The following is a 20837-nucleotide window of genomic DNA, read 5'->3' as shown; positions in this document are numbered from 1 at the left end:
AAAGCATCCGAAATTTTTGTGAAGTGAACTCATACATATTCTCCCTCCAAGTGCTGCTGTTTTCAGTATTTTGACCCGATTTTCGGGTATTTTTCATGTTAGTGGATGATTGTAAGGGATCGTGGATTTTATGTAAAATGGCTTTACGTTATATGTAGAGCGCTAGTACAGCGTCGCAAGTGCCTTTGTTCTGGTGTTTTTAGTTAATCATTAGGCACTTTTTCTATTAGTACAAAGTTATTATTTTTCCTTGGATATTGAATTTTAGTACATAGGACCATTTGGGGCCTATGATATACTTATTTTTGGGGTCCGGGATAGATTTATTTTTGAAACGTGGAATGAATATAATTTTTGGGCCTTGGGCGGATTTGTTTTGGGGCGGGGCGGAATCATTTTTTGGGCTCGGATCTAAAACAATTTTAAGGTCTTGGGTAAATGTTTTCTTGACATTGTTTGAACTAATAATGATCTTACCAGAACCTTTGCGACTTTATTGTAAATATAATAGTAATAGTTACACTATGGTAGTGGCTCAAGGCATAGTTAACGTGACAGTTGCTTCACTGACATTATTTTTACTTAATTTATAATCTTAAACACTTTCTTGAGACTGGTTAATTTTGTTAAAATAAATAATTTAATTTCCATCTATTTCGGTCTCAACACATTTTATTTTTCTTAAAAGTCCGACGTTTCGGCCAATCCGGCCATCCTCAGGGACAATGCACTTAATACAATTTTTGAACTAAATGATTTAAAAACTCAACTTCATTAATTTTGGTTTTAATGTGAATATTGACTAATTAGAAATTTTTGCTTTGACCTGGGCAGAATAGTCTGCATGAAGTTGAGTTTTTAAATCATTTAGTTCCAAAATTGTATGAAGTGGATTGTCCCTGAGGATGGGCGGATTGGGGGAAACGTCGGACTTTTAAGAAAAATAAAATGTGTTGAGACTGAAATGGATGGAAATTAAATCATTTATTTTAACATTATTTTTACTATCATCTATTGTGACAGATTTAATGAGACAGCACAATCACGATAGTAATAAGTGGCGGGTTTGTAGTGTAAAACGATATTTTCAAAGCGCGGAGCGGGTATTTTTTTGTTGGGAGAATTGGCAGCACTGGTCCCTCCACACAGTTGAATTAAACCTTAAAAATCGGACAAAACTTTTTTTTTTAAACCATTGCCGTTATTCCTAATAACTTCTTTATAGCATGTTTTTAATATAAGTGAATGAGCAGAAATGATTTTTTTCAAATTTTATATTGACACATAAAATTAGACATTAATACATCTAGCTTCATAAATCTGAACACTTTACCACAATAAATAAAATATGGATGGTCAACTTCATGGATGTAAGTAATAATTAGGTCACTGTGTTAATTGGTGTAGGAAATTGTCTAAATTAGGTCATAAAAGTGGTTTTTTAAAATTTTATATGATGCTTATTACTAATTGCAACTTGCCAGCTCCATTTTTTTCAGAAAAATAAAAAAAAAAAAAATTTTAAATTTTAAAAACCACTCCATCCTAATAAAAAAACGTTGAAAAGTGTGATAGCATTCATTGGTCTCATTAAACTGCTTCTAAAATTAACATTTGTTGCAGATGTACATGATATGAAATAAACTGAATAAAATAGCCAATATTTACTTTAATTTATAGCTATTTACTGTTATGCAATTTTCAAATTTTATGAAATGCAAAGTGAACTGATGAATGTAACTATTTTAATGACACAGCCCTTCAACAAACTCTGCTTCCATCCAAGCCATAGTCATGGCCTTTCTCTGATTTGTAGATAGACTGGAGATAATTTAGGTAATTAAAGGACATTATTGATCATTTTGTATTCTTAAAACACCATCATGTTGAGAAATAAGCACTGCTATTCCATAGGTTCTTCATGAGCGGTTGTCTGATAGAATTTAATTATGTAATAAAATAAAAATACGAGCCTGTTATACTCCAAAAAAGCTTTTAAAGTTATAATTAATAGGTAATTAGATATACTGAAAAATTCACTGGTGTGATTGAATTTATTCAATTTAAAGATAACATTGAATATCTTTAATAATTTTATGATTAAAAGTTAACTAATTTGTTTCATTAATTGAAAAATCATAAGGTTTGAATTTATATTTTATAAGTCAATTTTCTGTATAGTGTTATACAAAAATCCTCAATATTTCAAAACTAACTAAACTGGCTCTCACCACTTCTAAACCAGATCAGTTTGTGATTCAAGAATTATTGTGTTAAAGATAAGAAATGAGAATTGACCATCTTGAAATTTAATGACTGAAAAAAAAAAAATACAATTACGTAATGTTTGTATGTGATGTCCATAGTGAAATGATATTCAACAAGGATGAAAAGGAAAAATCAAAATTTAAGATGAAATTGCCTTTTGTAAGACTAGCTCAAAGTGATGAAAAAATGAAAATCCCTCCAAAGAAATATGATTGGTCTCAGCACAAAATTAATCTTTTTTTGCTCAAGAAGGATGGGAAAAAACCATCTGAGTTTGAACTTATGGGTAATTATTGTATGAAATTACTTTTGACTAATCTATGAACATGAATTTCAAATTGAGCTGAATACCATTTTGTATATGGTTTAAAATTTATTTGTTAAATAATGCTATTTTAGAAAAGATATTTTTACATTTGTTCTAGGTCCTCTCGGTAGACTATTACAGGAAGAAGAAGAGATTAAAAAGATGAAGCAGAGCAATTTTTTCAGAGATGTTATTTCATTCAGACAAACCTGTTTGGAACCTATGGGACATAGTAGGACAGTATTAAAAAAACTGGTAGTTGAAGATCGGAGTGAATGGGATTCATATTGGAAAGTTTACGAGGAGGTATGGAGGAGTTATTTGATTATTTTACATTGGAGTTAGTTGAGAGAGAAACTTGGAAAAATAAATGTGAAACGTGCTAGGTTATTCTATTGCTAGCCAACATTGGGTGTTATTAATTAAATAATTAATTGAAAATTGAAGTTGAAATTGAGTTGTCACCAATGAAATCAGTTCATTTATTGAAAATTCTCTTAAAAATGAAAAACTAAAAATTTTTTAATTTAATTTACTGAAATGTGGTTAATCATAATGTTATGATAACAAATGAGGATCCAGGGAAACCATTGCCCAGTGCCCCGCCCTAAAATTAAAATAAATAAAATTAAATAAATAACTTATACATTTATGGTTTTGGGGCCCTCAGACCATTCTCTTGGGGGTATTCTATACCTCCTGAGCCTTTATAAATAAAGTAAACTGCATAAGTTATTTATGTATAAATATGTATATATTTATATATATACATACATACTGGAGGTACATAGGGTACCTCCAGCTGTAAATGTCGTAGACAGAAGATCATACTAACTAGGCCAAGAATAGGTCACACAAGGCTCACTCACTCCTATCTTATTTCAATACCACGAGACTCACTCACTCCTATCTTATCTCAAAACAAACGCCTCCAAAATTTCAATATTATAACAAAAATTGGGCAATTAGCCATATCTTCCAGGAATGCCCATATTTCACTACACACCTCAATATCATAGGATTAAACCTGGATATTTCAAAAACGCTTAGAGACGATGAGAATAAAATAAAACTAGTATTACAGTTTTTAAAATCAAAAGGTTTACTGGCACAAATATAACATCGAACAGACAAAAAAAAAAAATAAATAAAAGAAAATGAAAAAATAAAAACTAATGTTAGCAAAATTAAATAAGAAATAAATGGCGTTTATGACCAGTAAACAAATAAATATTTTGCGCCATTAAATAAAAAGAACCATGTTTATATATATTAATTAAACACTTATATATATATTAAAATATTTAAGTGTTTAAGTGTTTATTAAGTGTTGTTCTATCAAAAGTTTAATTTTAAAATCAAATCATATTTTCATAATTATAATATACCCAATGAATGGAAGATCACTCTTGAAGACAAGGGAGTTACCTATGAGTCCATGAAAAGATTGCCCACTATTATCAAGTTATTAATCATCTTCATTCGCAGGCAATCATAGCTAGTTAAAGTATTCATATTGTTAAATTGTTATACTTGCTCATAGTAGACCAAGATTATTGGAAAATGTTGTTATGTACAGAATGTTTATATTTCTTTAATAAACTAAATATTTTAAGAATATGTTTCATATTACAAAGTTGTCCTTTTTCAATTCTTTAAAATAACATCACTTAAAAGATTTTAGATGAAAACAGAAAACCTGAAGAAGCGAGTAGTAAACTATTGTGTCGTAGACAACGATTAATAAAGTGTTCTACACAGGTAATAATAAATCTTTGTGATACACATAGTTTATGAGTTTTGAAATAAGATTATTAAATATCTTATTATTTATAATTTTAAGTTTTCAGGATTAAATTAAATATACTAATGATTTGTGAATAATTATTTTTTTGTACTGAGAATATAATTGTAACATTTTAAGAGTTAAATAAATCATTAAAATAATACAGTTCCATGTGTAAGTCTCTTGTTGGTAGTGCTTTTAACCATTTATGATGGTTATTGTCGAAAATAGGATTGAAATTTATTAAATTTTAAGAAAACTCCCTTGTTATAGAAATATTAATTGTGAAACATGCAATTATTTAAAAACATTTTATATGTAGGAAGAAGATTGTAATTTCACAGTTGAATTGCCCAACCTTTGGTTTATTCGTCGCCAAATTCTGATCAAGTTTATTGAAGCAGTTAGAAGAATTGTGATACGTAATCGTCTTTTGAATCACTTGAAACGGCTGAAGGTAAAATAACTTGAATCATATCTTTGTGAAAATATTGTTCAATTGACTTCATATTGCTCTTTTAAATATAAGTAGAGGATTAAGGTACTACTGTGAGTAAGGTACTGACCTCCCACCTACAGAGTCTAAAAAAAATTAATATCCTTTCTGTCATCTGTAGTTCCGCCACATGGTTGGGAAGAGATACATATAGGCTTTATAAAGTAGGTACCTGATTCTTCAGTAGTTCAAAAGAAAAACCTCGTTGTTGAATGTGGGCCTTACTAAATAACCTCCTTATCTTATACTGAAGTTCCTGGAGTTATTTAGACTGTAAATCAAAATTGGTGTTATGATATACCTTGTCCTAACATTAAACATAAAATATTATACAAAAAATTCATTTTCGAGTTCTGTTAAGTAAAAATAAATTGTGTGTTATTTCATTTTAGAAGAGGGTCTAGTTTTTACCTTGAGCTGCACCAGAGATACAGTAAATGTCATTAAAAAATAAATATTCAAGTACATATTTAAGATGCATGCCTGAGGTTTATTTTATTCCAGAAAAATCTTGAACTTTTGTTCATTATTCATTTAAAGCTCCATATCTTTCATATCTTATAAACTAAGTTATAATATGAACCACCATAACCCATAAAGGTCTAGGGATTCAGTACTTTGTAAGGAAGTACTGTTTTTAGAATAAAGGTGCTTTATTATTATTTATTTAGTTATTTTTTACTATTTCACAAGGAGGTAATTTTTTCAAGATTGCGCTCTACTGCCAAATTTTTCCCCAATTAAACCCTTAATTGGGTTAAGGCGTTTTCCCTTAATTGGGTGGACCCCGTAGGGCTCCCTGAACCCACAGGGTAAACTCACGGCTACAGTAACAGAATAAATGATTATCTTCCATTGCAAGATTCGGACCTGGTCTTTAGAGTTACTATTACAGCACCTTAACTCTTTGCCCCAGTTCCCTCCCTAAACTCAGTTATATCAAAATTTTGAAGTGTGCCTTAAATAATCACATATGCATTTGTTGACACTTCAACCTGATTCATTGTCTGTTTGCTGTTTGTTGGCTGATTATTTTTTTCAAAACCAATAACTTGAAAATTTACTGTAATTCAAATACTTTCTCAAATATAACTTTCACCATTTCACTTCAGGACCAGTACCACTTTAGGTCTATACTCCTCAAAACACTGGGCGGAAAATGCCTGCTACTTAAGCAAAATCTAAAACTTAATACCATCAATACCATTGGAGAGATTATCTCCAAGTACACAAAATTTCTATATATTCTAAATAACACTAAAATATATCTACACCAAATAGTTTTAGAAAGAAATATTCAGATTTTTTTTATTTTATGATTTATTCACAGATGAGTCAAAGACAGGAATAAAGAAAACAAAACAGATGAATGATGAATGAACTTATGTATATAAAAATTTTTACATCCAGGTAATTAAAATTTTTTAAATACCCAGAACATATGTGCCATGGTCAGGTTTCATAGAACTTGGTTCAAATTTTCTCCATGCTTTTTCAAGAACATCCCATGGTTTTCTAGCCACATTTATTTCTTTACTGTCTCCCATTGCAACATAATATCCTATAAAATAAATGTAAATAGTAAAGAAAATATGGAGGATATAAAATTGTGTATTAAAATCTATATTTTTATAAATGAATACTTGGAGCAGGGATAATGATGTAAAGTGTGTCATTAAAATTTTTTTTTGTGGCTGGAGGAGAGACAAAATATTATATTTTTGGTTGGGCCAGTAGGAGTAGTTGCTTGAAAATTAAAATAGTAAAATTATGAATGGCTCATTTTGTGGGCATCCCTGTGAAAACTAATTGAGCAAATCTTGTAAATTTTAATCAAATTGAAAATTATTAGTTGACTTTATGTAATTAATTAATAAAGATAGTCAGGGTGGTGGTAAAAAAAAGTTGCCCAAAATAGTACAAAAAATATTTATTATCTCATTTATATTTATTTATTATCTTATTCATAACTTTTGTGCATGATAAATAGTTTTTATTGAGCAACCTTTTATGACCGGCAACTGGACCATCTTCCTTCATTGTAAATTTTAAGTTTGGATGTACAATCTGTTCAGTACAAATTGAGCATTATATTATTTCTTGTACTGTTCAACATCAAATAGCAGTATTTTTATTATCTTATGACATTATATTTAAGTTTAAGTAAATTTGAATACCTTGTCTCACCAAAGAATGAGCATCTAAAAGAAATTAAGGTAAGAACAGATGATGTTAACTGTTGTTATTTCACTCTTCATAAGCCATTGAAGTTCAAAGTTCTAAACAACAAACCTAAGGACCATCTTATATAAAACCGTCATTATGTCATAGAACATTGGTTTTATTATCTGATTTGTATTTTAAATTGTCTTAATTAAAATTCTCGTATTTGTTAATATAATGATAAGTAAAACAACACTGTTGATGGTAACACTGCTTCAAACTATTGAACAGCTAGACTGTGCCTTTCTTTGGGTCTGTTTGCTCGTAGTGTCAATTAGTACAATATATACTCTTTGTTCTTTTGTTAAAAAATCCTCTCTGATCCACAACACGTCGGATCATTCATGGCATATGGTTGTGAGACTTGGTAACTTAGCAAGGAAAGGGAAATGATATTAAAGGAATAAGAAAAGAAGGTATTCAGAAGAATGTACAAAGTGCATGAGAAAAGTTTTACAAAATGAATGATAGGATTATGCAAGGAAGAGGGGGGTTAGTGTATACTTAGACCTGTCCCAATCTGCACAGGAGCTGGCTGAGTCACTGGGCTAGGGTCATTTCCCTTCTGTCTTCTGCTAGTGTCCCTTCTGTCTTCTGGTAATGTCCCTTCTGCTTGTGAAAGGTGTTGGAGATGTCATCCTGGTATAGAGTTGAATACAGAGCGATTTTAGGCTTTAACTTTGCATGTGGGTTAAGTGTGGATCAGTGTTTGGAGGAAATGCTGCCTGTGGTGTGTTGAAGGAAGTGCTTGGAGAGGATTGTCCATATCGTACGAGGGTGCACGGGAATCTCTTGCAATTTCATGAGTTATTTATATATTCAATATTGATACTAAGGAGATATTCTTGTGGGTATTTCAGTTATATACTTTTTCTAATTCTGGTATTTATAGATATACCTTGGATACATATCTTATTTTTCTCTCACATTGTGAGACTATGGCTATTACTAATTAAACTCCTACACTAATACCTCAAAAGTGTTTTACATACTATCATCAAAAGTCTTGTGGTATTCCCCTAAAAGTAGTAACGATTTTATTTTATCATAATACAGAAATCTAAACCACACTGTTTTCCCTTCAAAAGGAACTATATCAAAATAGGGCCCAATTAATATTTTATTAATTTTAGAATTATTACAACAATCATTTAAAAGTTATTAACTCTGAATAAAAGACAGTACTTAGTAGCTTACCGGGAAACCATGAGGGCGGCTGGGAACCCCGTACTTGAAGAAAGTCACTGGTGCTCTGCAAATCTATTTGGAGCTGTACATCGAACAGTGCTTCATTAGACACCTCTGATTCTCCAGAATGTATACTTGATAACCGTGGAGGAGGAATTTCCTCCTGACTACCTTCTTCGCCTGGTTGCTGCTCTGTTTCTTCCCCAGCGTGCTGTTCATCATCTTCTGCTTTCAAAGTGTGGTCAGATTCTTCACCTTCTGAAAAGTTTCAGCCACACTGCATTGTAAACTCTCTCAAAACTTTTTGTAACAATATGAGGTTAGTATATTTTGATAAAAAAAGTCTTTTTCCAGTTCAGATTCTGCATATTAATAACTTTCTGATAGTTAAATCAGATAAGATAATATTTGATTATGATATGGATTGTATTCTAGTGAATGTTTTTTGAATTAGTCAAAATACCATATAGTTTGGAGGCATGGACAAATGACGTTGAGGATATGAAAGTATTAAGAATAAGAATTTGAAAAAATAAACTATTTTCTGTCTTGATTGTAAGGAAGTTAAGGTCTGCTCTTTTCTAACACAACATAGTAATTAATAGTTAAAACCTTATTATATGGTTTTGTATCAAGTGGTAGTACCAACTTGTGTTTAATCTAATTGCTTTTGTTTTCCATTGGAGCCGTTAGCAAGTTTTTTTTTTGCATTAAATACATGCATGCATAGAATAAACTTAAGTTTTCCCTTATGATATTTTTTTACATTTTCACTTTATAATATTTAGAAACTAAATATCAAATCCTAAATAAGTAAGCAAAAAGCTTGCTGAGCGATCACGTTGGTTAGTTTCTGTTGGTTTAGTTTAAACTTTTTTTTTCCTACGCCACAGGAAGTGGGCTATTACGCCATTTTCCCTCTTGCAGCCCAATACGATTTGTCTCTTCCTCTTAGTTGGTCTGCATCTCGCTCAACATCCTCCAGACCAACACACGCCAAAAGATGGTCCCCATCCATGTCCCCCATGTTGTATATAGGACATTTCGGGGAATCTACGATGCCAATTCGATGGAGGTGTTTTTGGAGCAGATCATGTCCTGTTTCTAGCCGAAAACAGGCCACTCTCTCAGCTCTGCTAAGATTGCCAGGGATTCGTTTATCCTTATCCAGTAGGCTCTCCCACTTCTTTCCTTTCGCTTGAACTTTGTGTCTAGCACTTGTTCTGTCCTTACAATAAGAGCTTATAAGAGATTTCACCCTTCTGTAGGAAAGTGGTAGAACAGGCTGGTTCTCTGCACAACCAAGTTTAGCCAACTTGTCAGCTTGCTCACTACCGCCTATGCCAACATGGCCTGGTATCCACTGCAGAGCTATAGCCCTTCCTCTTTTCTTCATGATAGCAGCCATGTTTCTGCACTTTTCTTCTGTGGGTGACTCTGCGGCATCTGGTGTTGTCAATTTTTGTATTACGGCTTGGGAGTCACTGAAGATTACCGTGTTGTCATTGCATTCAATTTCTGCATCATAATTATCACATCCAGCTCCAACGGGAAATGACAATTGGAAGTTGATTGAGTATACTCCTGCTCCTGCTCCCTTGTTAACACCGGACGCAGACCCATCGGTATAAATGTGTAGCCATTGCTCTGTGGGGTATAGTTCATAAATTGTTTTTAGTGCAGCAGCTCTAAGCTCGGGTTCAGGGCAATCTTTCTTGTTACGACCACATTCCAGTTTGAGTCGCCCGTAGACTTCAGCGGAATCGTGCTTTGGCATGTAGGAGATACTTATATTCTGTCTTTCATCAGTTGGTAGGTCCATCTGGTGAAGCATTTCCTCAGCTTTTGAAAGAAAAGTGCGATGGGACCTCAGCCATTCATTTGCTTTACGATAATCCAACCAGTGTTCCTCTCGTCGCATAAGCTTTTCATAAAGACACAGAGCAGTTTTCTCCTTCCTATCCTGTAATGGTTCAAGACCTGCTTGGAGTTCCATAGCTGTAATGGGAGTCGATTTCACACCGCCAGTGATTATGCGTAAGGCTTGATTTTGAACTTTGAACTTTCTACAGTTTAGTTTAAACTGGTCAAATTTATTTTAACTTGTTGGCAAGAGAGAGTTCTGTAATGATTTACTCTCAGCTTCAATTTATTTTAATGCCTGCTAAATCACTTAATGTTGGATGCTTTTTATTGAAATGAATGAAATAAAAAATACTGTGGCTTAAAAGCAAATATTGATATGACGAGGTGATAGTCGCTTCTGGATTATACAGAGTGTTTCAGGGTTAAGTGGCCAAACTGAAAATATGAATTAAGGACCTCAAAACAATAAAAAAAATTTCCTCTGAAGGTATGTCTGCAAACGCTTCGTTTAGGAGATATCCACACCTAAATATTTTCATTGTTATGAATTATTTAGGTTATATGAAATAAATAAAACCTATTTATTTGTTTCAACTACTTTGTTAATTAAACGTACACATAAAATTCATATTAAATGTTGATCAAAGTGATTTTCTTGAGCATTAAGACAGACTCGGCATCTTTCTTCAATAGCAGTGGTGGCAGAATGGCACTGGATATGTTTTATTGTTTCACAAGATTCAATTATCCTTCTTTGTAAGGAATTAAGATCATTGACTGGCCTTGCATAGACTTTTTATTTAGTGTCACCCCAACAAATAAATGTTAGGTCTGGAGAGTGTGCAGGACCAAAGGCCTCCAGACCTCAATCCATTGATTGGGATAATTAACATTTAGCCATTGTCGTGGACCTCTTCCATAATGTGCAGGACAACCGTCTACTTGAAGCTACATGTCCCTTCTCAGTTGTAGTGGAATATGTTCAACTAAGAGTAATCACTATTAAGAAATTTCAGAAATGTGCCCGCATTGAGTTGAGGCGGCAAGAGATCCGGACCTATTAAAATATTGTCTATTATCCCCAACCACACATTGCATTGAAACTGGTGCTGAAAATGATGCTCACGAATTGCATGGGGATTTTCCTGCAACCAGAGGTGATTATTTTTCTGATTGAAGATACTTCTTCTTGTAAAGGTAGCTTCATCTGTCCAGAGAATGTTTCTTGTTAATTGTGGATTAAGCTCAACTTGATTTAAGTACCAATCTGAAAAATGTCTTCTTTGCCGAAAATCTTGTAATAAATTTTGTATCCGTTGATGATGATATGGGTGAATTCCATCTGCAATGAGAGTTCTCCATACTGTAGTTGGCTTAATATTTAATTCTGCTGCAGCTCTTCGTACACTGCCAGGTGGATTATCATCAAAATATTGTAATATGGTTACACTCCTTTCTTCATTTCATAAACGGGCAAAAATACCATCAGGACATGGTATTACAGCAAATGTACCAGTTTCTCTAAGACGTTGAAACATGGAGCTAAAGATAGATTTGTTTGGTAATCTTCTATTTGGAAATCATCCGGTATATACACAATGGGCAGCATTAGCATGAGGATTGCAAAAACCGTACACAAACACCATATTGGCATATTCACCATTAGTACAAATTGAAGGCATAATGATGAGTACTCTGCGAAAGCCTCTTACAAACTGATAAATGTTATTGACAGTTCCCAATGCTAATTCCAATTAGTATTAATCCTTATGTTGCCAATAGTTTTTATACAGTTAGGGATAAAAAGCCATATTAGTATTCTATCTAATCCATCTCCTGAACAGAGCATTTGTGAACATACCTGCACTTTGAACAACATTTAATATTAATCTTAATGTTTGCATTTAATTAATAAAGTAGTTAAATCAAATAAATAGGTTTTATTTATTTCATATTACCTATATAATTCATAACAATGAAAATATTAAGGTGTGGATATCTCCTAAACAAAGTGTTTAAGGACATACCTTCAGAGGAAATTTTTTTCTTGTTTTGAGGTCTTAAGTTCATATTTTCAGTTTGACCACTTAGCCCTGAAATACCCTGTAGATGCGGCCAGTGAAGAAAAATACGTAAATCTTATTTCTAGTTCCAACGATTTGGCCACAATTTCAGCCCTTCATCAGGACTAAGAATGAAAACAAGATAACAACCCCAATGATTAAATATAATTCTGTAATGGTTTTGGTGACTATTTTTTTTTTTTTTAGCCCTAATGAAGGCCTGAAATTCTGTCCGAACCATGGAACTAAGAAATAACTTTTACTTATTTGTTTTGTTCACTGACCTTGCCACTAATCATCTTCTCCTCATTTAAAATCTGCAACACATGCCACTTTTGTACCTGCTTGATATATTTTTTTTCTTCATATTATAATGGTACTATAACTTAACATTCTTTGTTATATTGTTTTAATTACTGATAAATTAGTGAGCTAGTCTAATGTAAGGGAAACTGGAGAAATAAACGTAAGACTGAAAAAGAAAAAATGAAATCCAAATCAAAGAATTAAGCTATGTAGAGAAGAGATGTGAACCTTGAGGCACCACTTTGAGATTTTAATTATCTGGTTTATAGTATGAAACTAAAAGAAAGTAACCAGTTCTGTCAATTTAAATAATGAAAGTGTGTGGAGTTAAATCTGGATGTGCTCTGAAATTATATTGAAATATAACCAATTATTGCTGAAGGTAGTAGCATCTGAGAAGTTATTTGTGTCTGCCAGTGTAATTGAGTTTTATTGAAATAAGTGTATTATTTTATTAAGTGAAATCGTTCGCACAAGATCTAACCTAAGATGTTTAGAAAGGAAATTAAAACTACTTCAACCTATTTTTCTAATGTTCCGTGGGTCCCTTGGAGGTGCGTTGCCTATATGCAGTTGCCAACTTTACATATTAAGTCAATCCGACACTGGATAAATTACTTAATTTCTTGGAAAAACTATTAATAAAAAAATATATTAAAAAGTTCCTTATTAAAGAGTAATATTTTTGTTAAATTTGTATTTATCGCAATTCTTTTAAAGCTCCTGCCATGGTTGATAGTTCCTACCATAGATTCATGTGATTTTTTAAGAAAAAGAATTTAATTAAATCTAATTATTTTATTATACTGGGAAAAGATACTGTTTAAAATAACATATTCCTTAATATCAACATGTTCTCTACCTTTACTGTCTCTGGTTTGTTTGTTTTAATATTAATTGATTTATTCTGTATTACCATCATCTTCGTCTTCTTGTGTTTTACGCTGAGGCATTTCCGGTAAATCATATTCAATATTTGTGTTAATATTTTCAAATAAACCTTGTTGTTCATATCCCAATAGTGTTGCTTCGTAACCTTCACTGCTCAAGGGCGCAACAGTCTTAAAAAATCATAATTTGGAAATATCATTGTCTATCAAGATTTAAATATCATGTTTAAGAATTCCATTTAAGTATATCTATTTTTTATTTTCTTAAAATATCAAAACCTGCTGATTAAAATTTACATATTGCTGCTTAAGCTATGATATCTCATAGTTTGGCAGAAAACACCATTAAAAAAAAAAGGGAAAGTTTAAATTAAAGAACTTAATTATGAGACCAATCAAAAGAATTCTTGAGGTCAGAATAAATTATATAGGTATCCTACAAAACGATGGTTGAGGTGAGGTCAGATGTTTCTTGAATGATGTGTTGATTTTCTATTACTTTTTAAAGCACTAAAATTGTGTTGTTTATTTTTTGGATTTAAAAAGGTATCAAAGTTTAAGTGATGAATTCAACTCTTCAAATGGTAATGCATTGCTTCACCTCAACTTTATCAATTTTAAACTATAAATTAAATGAGGAAAAAAAATTGAATAAATATTAAATATTGGCATCCATATACCTAATGCGAATAATATGATAAATTTAGTTCAAGAATTAAATTTTATACAATAAAAATCAAAATTTTACCCAAATTGAGTAAAATGTCAAATTTTGTGTAGGAAAAACTCAAAAAGGGCAAAATTTTGGAAAAATTCCCAAAATGTGCAATATAAAATTAGTGTTATTTGATTGTCTTTTCCATGATTTGAATTTCTGTTGAGGTTTGATGTAATTTGAAACTAGGGAACAGAAGATACAATTGCATGAATATCCAGTCTCTAGTTATCATCATATAAGAAACAATATTTTTAATTAGGCATTTATTGTTTATAATTTAATTATTTATTTTATGGAAAGTATGTTTTGGTTTATTTTTACCATCTAATTATGAAGAATAATTAAGTTGAATGGAATAAGAACCAAAATCAAAATTTCAAACATTCGGTTAGAAAAAATTCAAATAAGAATTATTTACTCATATTCTATATTAAAGAATATTGTTTTTCTTTCATTATTGTTGATTTGTATACACTATCTTTTAATCAAACTGTGAGTTTCACCTATTTTTTCTTGAAAATCTGTTGTAATAGCAATTTTAATACCATTGTTTAATAACAAAATGTAAATAATCATAAAAATGAAATTGGCTTTGTAAGTTGTGATGCCATTCGGTTGTATTACAAGCGTTTCATCATTCTAGAGCATATAAATTAGGTTAAGTATTTTTTATGATTGTATTTAAAAAATCTGACATTGTCTGTTTTTGCCTAAAGCTAAGGAATCCAGCAAAATTAATTTTATTTTTTCCTATTTTACAATTAATTGGATTTTTTTATCATGCCCAGAAAATAAAGATAATTGTTTTAGATAATTAATGATTATTATAATATTTATTAAAGTTTATTAATACACACATAATATATTAATGTTTCCAATATTAATTTATGCAGTCAGCATTCTTTGTTTATAACAATTTTGATATTTAGCAACTTTTGAAAGTTTATTATTTATTTCAAAGTTTACTAATTATTTCTTCCTTGGCAAAATAATTAGATAAGATTGATTTCATTTTTAAAGGATTCAGGGAAGGGAACAATGATTCATTAAATATCAAACATCAGTTTATTTAATCATGCTTTTTGAAACAAAAAAAAATTAACAACTTCATTAAAACTTATATGAAAGGTATATGGCACAAAATTTTAAGATGAAGGTATAATTTCACTAGGTATGACTCGTATTATTATAAATATTCCCATTCATGAAGAAATACCTTAGCGTTTTCCTCTGGTGTTACTTTGATTATGGTTTTATCCATATCACCTCCCTTGAACAGGGTGTTGTATACTTCCGTTGGTGGCGACTTCATGTTGAGGCCGAGTTCGTCAGAATGGAGCATTGCTGCTGCAACTTCTGGAGCTGTATCTGCCAGTGTCTGAAAATGAAATAATTAATTTACTTATGTGATATCTGTCAAGAGTTGGCAAAATGAGGATTAGTTAGTTGTTCAGTAGTAAATTTCAGACAATTGATGTTTTTTTTTTATTCTTCCTATAATATTCTAATACAGAAGGGTGGGCGAAATACCTTGCAATTCTTATCAAATAGGGTTATATCCATAAATATGGCTTTAACATTTCTAAGGAAGTCCTCACAAAAGGTATATTTTTTTGTTTATTTATGTCGTTTCTTTACTGACCACACTCCCCAACCATCTTCTCCAATTAATTTATCTTTTCTTCTTATTACAGCCTTTACCTCCAAACCCCCACTATTTTTCTTTTTCAGTAAAAGAAATACACACGTCATGGCCATTCTCACATACTTTTTTTCAATGAGGTTAGACCATAATAAAAAAAATATTTTATCTTCCGCGATAGGTAATTTCCATAGATCGTGAACATTGATTTCCATTCTTTTTTAGAAAAAAACCAAGGTGAAAAATAATTTTATAATTAATTGTAGGTAAATAAAAATGTTTAAACTAGACATGGATATCTAATTTTTATTCCAATTTATTTATTTTTATGCATATTATTAATTTTTGTCTAAAATAGACAATTTTTATCCAAAAAAAATATTATTTATTGCATTAGAGTTTAAAAAAACTGTTTTTTTGCTAAAAAAAAATTAATTTTTTTCACATCTTCACTATCATCTACCCCCTCCTTCTTCCCTTTCCCCTATCCTATCCTCATTAACCACTATCTCCCCAATGATTTTTAGAGCTGCCTGGGATTGACTTTTTAAATTTATTTAAATAGGTATTTCTATATCTAATTTTAACTGATGATAAGTATACTCACATCGTCTACGTAGGATATCTGAGGTACGAGAGAGTACATGTCTCTGAATTCCACTTTTTCAGGCCTATCCATGAGCTGTGTAACTACATTATGCATTTCTCTTATTTCTTTCTTTTCTTGGTCAATCATGGATTTGAACTCTTGGAACTGTTCTGGTTGCTGAGGTAGTGTGGCTGGTGAAAGTGGTAAAGCATACTGTGACTCTTCCAGCTGAGCTACTCCGACTAGACTTGGTAATGTGTCTTCAAAGTAAGTGACTTGAGTGCCACCAAATGAAATCTAAATAAAAACATATCATTAGTGTATATATTTTTTTCTAAAATGAGATTGAAATGTTTGAATAAAAGATAGACTATTATAAGTTTCTTCAAGTTTCACCAAAGCGGTAAAATAATTAAATTATTTTGTAATATAATTTATATTTAAAAAACCTCCTTGACTCAGGTCTTGTTTTTTCCTCATTTTTGTTTGGAAATTTGATTTAATTTTAATTAATTCTTTAAAAATGCCAAAATTGCAAAATTATTATGGGACTGCAAAAAAAAAAATTGATTGCCGAGACACAGTTTCATAATGAAAGATAATAATATTAGTCCATAAATATAATTATGTATACTACAAAGTACATGCACTAGTATATTTCATTTCATGATGCAGACGGACTAATATTGAGCAGCATTGTACATGTCAGTGAAATCGTAACAAGCACAGACTTCAGAAGGTACTATTCTAACACCAACTTATGTCATACACAAATTTCCAACCCTCCTACTCTATTTGGAGGATTGTGGAGCAAAAATTTAAAAATTATGAAAAATTTTGGTGTGGTGGAAGAAAACAGTTAAGAGCCCCAAAAGACTTTTTATTATTAATTATATTCTACAATTGTTCACCCTCACCATTAATTTACTATAACAGTAATATTATATTTTGACAATAAAATAATTATTAGACTCTTATCATTGGGCCTCCTACTAGGATAACTCTTCCAAATTTTGAGAAACGCTTAAGAATAAATATAAAAAAAATTCATAAATAATCAATTTCAAAATTTTTTGAGAGAGAAGGGAGTTATTACAGTTATAAATGTCCAAGGGAGTGTCCGTCTATGTACTACAACCAACGATAATTAAACCAAAACACTTTAAAAGAAAAAATTCAATGAATACCTTTCTGAGCTGGTCATAAACATTTAATATGGTATTTAAATTTATAAAATGATTTTTATGTGGATCCCTCACACCGGATCTAGGGACCTATTAGATAAATCCGGAACGAATTGTCATTTGTGTTTGAGATATTTTTATATTACCTGTTAAGAACATGAAAGATATATTTATTATTTTATTGTTTAATAAATAATATAATAGTAGTGCATTTATAGGAGGCTCTTATAGCCCCTCTAGGAAATGTATTTTTACTCAAAAATATTTGACACTAAGAGTCATAATAACAATTTCAATGACTCGAAAGTAATAGTTAAAATCTACGACCACTTAATCTATATCTAATAAATATTTAAATTAGAAAATTTTAATATATCTCATTATGAAGAATAATTGTGTTGTTCTATTTCTGAAATGATATAGATTTCTGTAAACATACTTTTCTCCTTGTTTGCTCACCACAGGGTCGTTCATCCTGTTGAAACAATATCATTAAACTACAAGATAAATTTAAAATTTACCTAATTATTTGATTAAAAGTAAATTTATAGCGGAACTTATCAGAAATGAATTTCTACTCTGAAATATTTGATATACTAAGAATTAAAATAACAATTTCTCTAACTCAAAAGTAATTTTTAGAGACCGGATTGTCATGTAATTGAATCTTTTATCCCTTAGCTTCAAATTCTGCCGAACCTCGACAGAAATTCGAATCATGGAAAAGTCCTTGAAATAACATTAATTTTATATTGCGCGTTTTACTCTTTTTGGGTAAATTTTATTTTTATTGAATAAAATTTAATGATTGAACTAAATTTCTCATATTATATACATTAAGTCTATGTATGTACGCCAATATTTATTACTTTTATTATTTTTATCTAACTTAAGAAGAGTTGAATTCAACCTCGAAAAAAAAAAAAAAAAGGAAGAAGTGATGAAGTTTTAGGAATAGTATTTAGTAGTGGTTTTGGGTAACTATGGAAAAGTTCCTGAAGAATAAGATTGTTATGGAGAACGTTCAGTGTTATTGTTCTTAATTTGGATTCCACATCTGCTTCCAATCTGTCATTCTTCCATTTGACTTAGCTGTGGCTAGTGGGAATTTCAAATTTTATATTATTATATCTAACATATAATAATCAATATTTGTTTATTGATCGTACTTTATGCGCTGCCATACCATTCATTCGATGGTGATGGGGCTTTTTGCTAAATGTTCAGTGTTATTAATTGGTTTTTCATTGTTATTATATGCCAATTGATTTGCATTTTTGGAAGAATAAAAAAAAATATTACTTATATATATATATAAATATTTAAGTGATTTTTTATTCACTAAAAATGAAAAAAAAAAAGTTTATAAAGCCCTAAACCACTGCCAAGTTTGGTATAGATTGGTTAGAGTCATGTTGAAGTTAATTTTATATGTTACTATATTTATTGCATTATCACTTCATCTATATATTAGTTGATATCAAAGTTTCAATTGTGTTTAGTTAATGTATATACATCCTCAAATATAGTAATAGCAAAGCATTTCCAGTTCTGCTAGTTTCCCATGTATATTTTTTTAAATGAACATTGTTAAGCGAGTTTAATTAGATTCAAACACAGGGTTAAGTATTAATATTATAAATTAATCAATAAAGTTGATTTTTCCAGCATTTGATTGCTTTATGCACATTTTGAAATTTTACTGCACAAAAATCCGGCCTCTAGTAATAGTTGATATCTATGACCGCTTAATCTATATCTAATTAATATATTAATTAGATAAGTTTAATATATCTCATTATTATGAATGATCGTTTTGTTCTATTTCTGAAATTATAGGGATTTCTGTAACGTACTCTTCTCCTGCATGGTTGCGCACCACAGGGTCCTTCAGCCTGTTGAAATAATATCATTTAAGTGATTTCGAAATATGTTGATATAAGAATACAGTATTTTTTGAGTCAATTCACTGTTTTATATCGTACAAATAGATAAAACTATTATTAATTTTATGGATACCACAATTAATTGACTAAATATAGATAGTTGTTAAAATGTAAAATATAAGGAAAAATAATGTTGTTACTTTTTATCACAATAATGGCCTACTATATCGAATGAGGCTGAAAATACTTAACTTGTCTAAGAGAGATAATCAAATTTTTATATGCAAGTTTTTTCTTGTTACACATGGATTAGTTTAATTAACAACTTCAAAATAAAAGGTTTGTTAATTTCATTTATGATATGCTGACAACAAAATTTTAGGCTCAGTTTTTAAATGCTTTTAATTTTTTTCTTTAAATAAAAATGATGAACAATGGATACATAAAAAAAAAAAAAAAATTAAATCTGTACCGCTAAAACCAATGAAGGCTCAAGGGTATAGTACTTTGTAAGGAAGTACTGCTACTAGACTAAGGGTTGTACAAGGAGGTAGTTTGCTCAGCATCACGATCGACCGCTAGATTTTTACCCAATTAAAGGTACCAACTTCATGAGGCTGGGTGGGCTCTTAACCCAACAGAGCTGAATCATTGCTACAGTGAAACAGAAAATATCTGCAACCACCTCCAACCCAGGTCCTTGAACTTAGTAGCACTGCTTAGTGCAGTACCACTGAGCTACCTGTTATAAGGTTACATATAAATTATGAATTTGATAAATAAGGTATTTTTCCATTTCTATGGTTGTTATGTTAATAATCAGATCTTACTACTACTAATAATTTACTTATTTGTTTATGGGGCAACCTTCGTACAAATAACTGTGAAATACTTAAAATAAATAATCAATTGTAATAATTTTACAAAAATGGTGAGTTAAAGATCGTTTATGTAAAATAAAAACAAACAATATAGGGTAGCTGATTTTGAGGAGCATCCGTTTTAATGAAGACCCAACCTTTTGGGTTATTGGTCGATTCTCGTAATAACAAGAGGTCTTTATCCTTGATAAATTCCCTATATCTCCCACATTCTAATTTTGATACTTAACGGATCATCAAGTAGTATCGGATCAGACATTCCGAAGCTCTCCAATATTCTTCTTATGTGAGTTACCCAATTATATTGCAGACTCAAACGGTTGTTACTGTCCAGCTGCAGTACCCTTAAGGGGCCTCTACATGTTGGCCGAGCCATGGCGAACTCAGACATACACGAGCATGTGGATAGGTGGCTCGGCTTGGTTGGCCCAGGCTCGTTGCCGAGCCGTCGAGAGTCGGTTTTTGGACACAGATCAAAGGGGTTCGTGAGAGTGCTCGTGTAGCATCTACACCATTGTTCTTTGTCTAGTTACAACTGAGAGCT

The 20837-nt window shown here is 30.9% G+C and overlaps 2 protein-coding genes across 9 annotated transcripts in view; one reads left to right on the top strand and one right to left on the bottom strand.

The window, feature by feature from the left end:
• The window catches only part of LOC106687644 (cilia- and flagella-associated protein 221), a 15491-nt gene extending 9224 nt beyond the window's left edge, over positions 1-6267 (top strand). For both annotated transcript variants that reach the window (XM_014431639.2, XM_014431641.2), the window contains exons 5-9: positions 2367-2554; positions 2694-2881; positions 4253-4336; positions 4684-4818; positions 6188-6267. In XM_014431639.2, coding sequence (XP_014287125.1) covers positions 2367-2554; positions 2694-2881; positions 4253-4336; positions 4684-4818; positions 6188-6208 — 616 coding nt within the window. In that variant the 3' untranslated portion in view covers positions 6209-6267. The remainder of the gene's footprint in view (positions 1-2366; positions 2555-2693; positions 2882-4252; positions 4337-4683; positions 4819-6187) is intronic.
• LOC106687643 (uncharacterized) overlaps positions 6136-20837 on the bottom strand; it is a gene marked incomplete at its 5' end in the record, with an annotated part of 26130 nt that continues 11428 nt past the window's right edge. For 2 of the 7 annotated variants that reach the window (XM_014431633.3, XM_014431635.3), the window contains 7 exon segments: positions 6136-6418; positions 8278-8526; positions 13420-13564; positions 15328-15489; positions 16361-16639; positions 17966-18001; positions 19383-19421. In XM_014431633.3, the coding sequence (XP_014287119.3) occupies positions 6282-6418; positions 8278-8526; positions 13420-13564; positions 15328-15489; positions 16361-16639; positions 17966-18001; positions 19383-19421 (1047 nt within the window). 7 annotated transcript variants of the gene reach the window in all.

Source organism: Halyomorpha halys, unplaced genomic scaffold, assembly GCF_000696795.3.
Source record: "Halyomorpha halys isolate HHAL.00 unplaced genomic scaffold, Hhal_1.1 Scaffold992.1, whole genome shotgun sequence".
Classification (NCBI taxonomy): Eukaryota; Metazoa; Arthropoda; class Insecta; order Hemiptera; family Pentatomidae; genus Halyomorpha; species Halyomorpha halys.
This window is presented reverse-complemented; position numbering and strand designations above follow the sequence as displayed.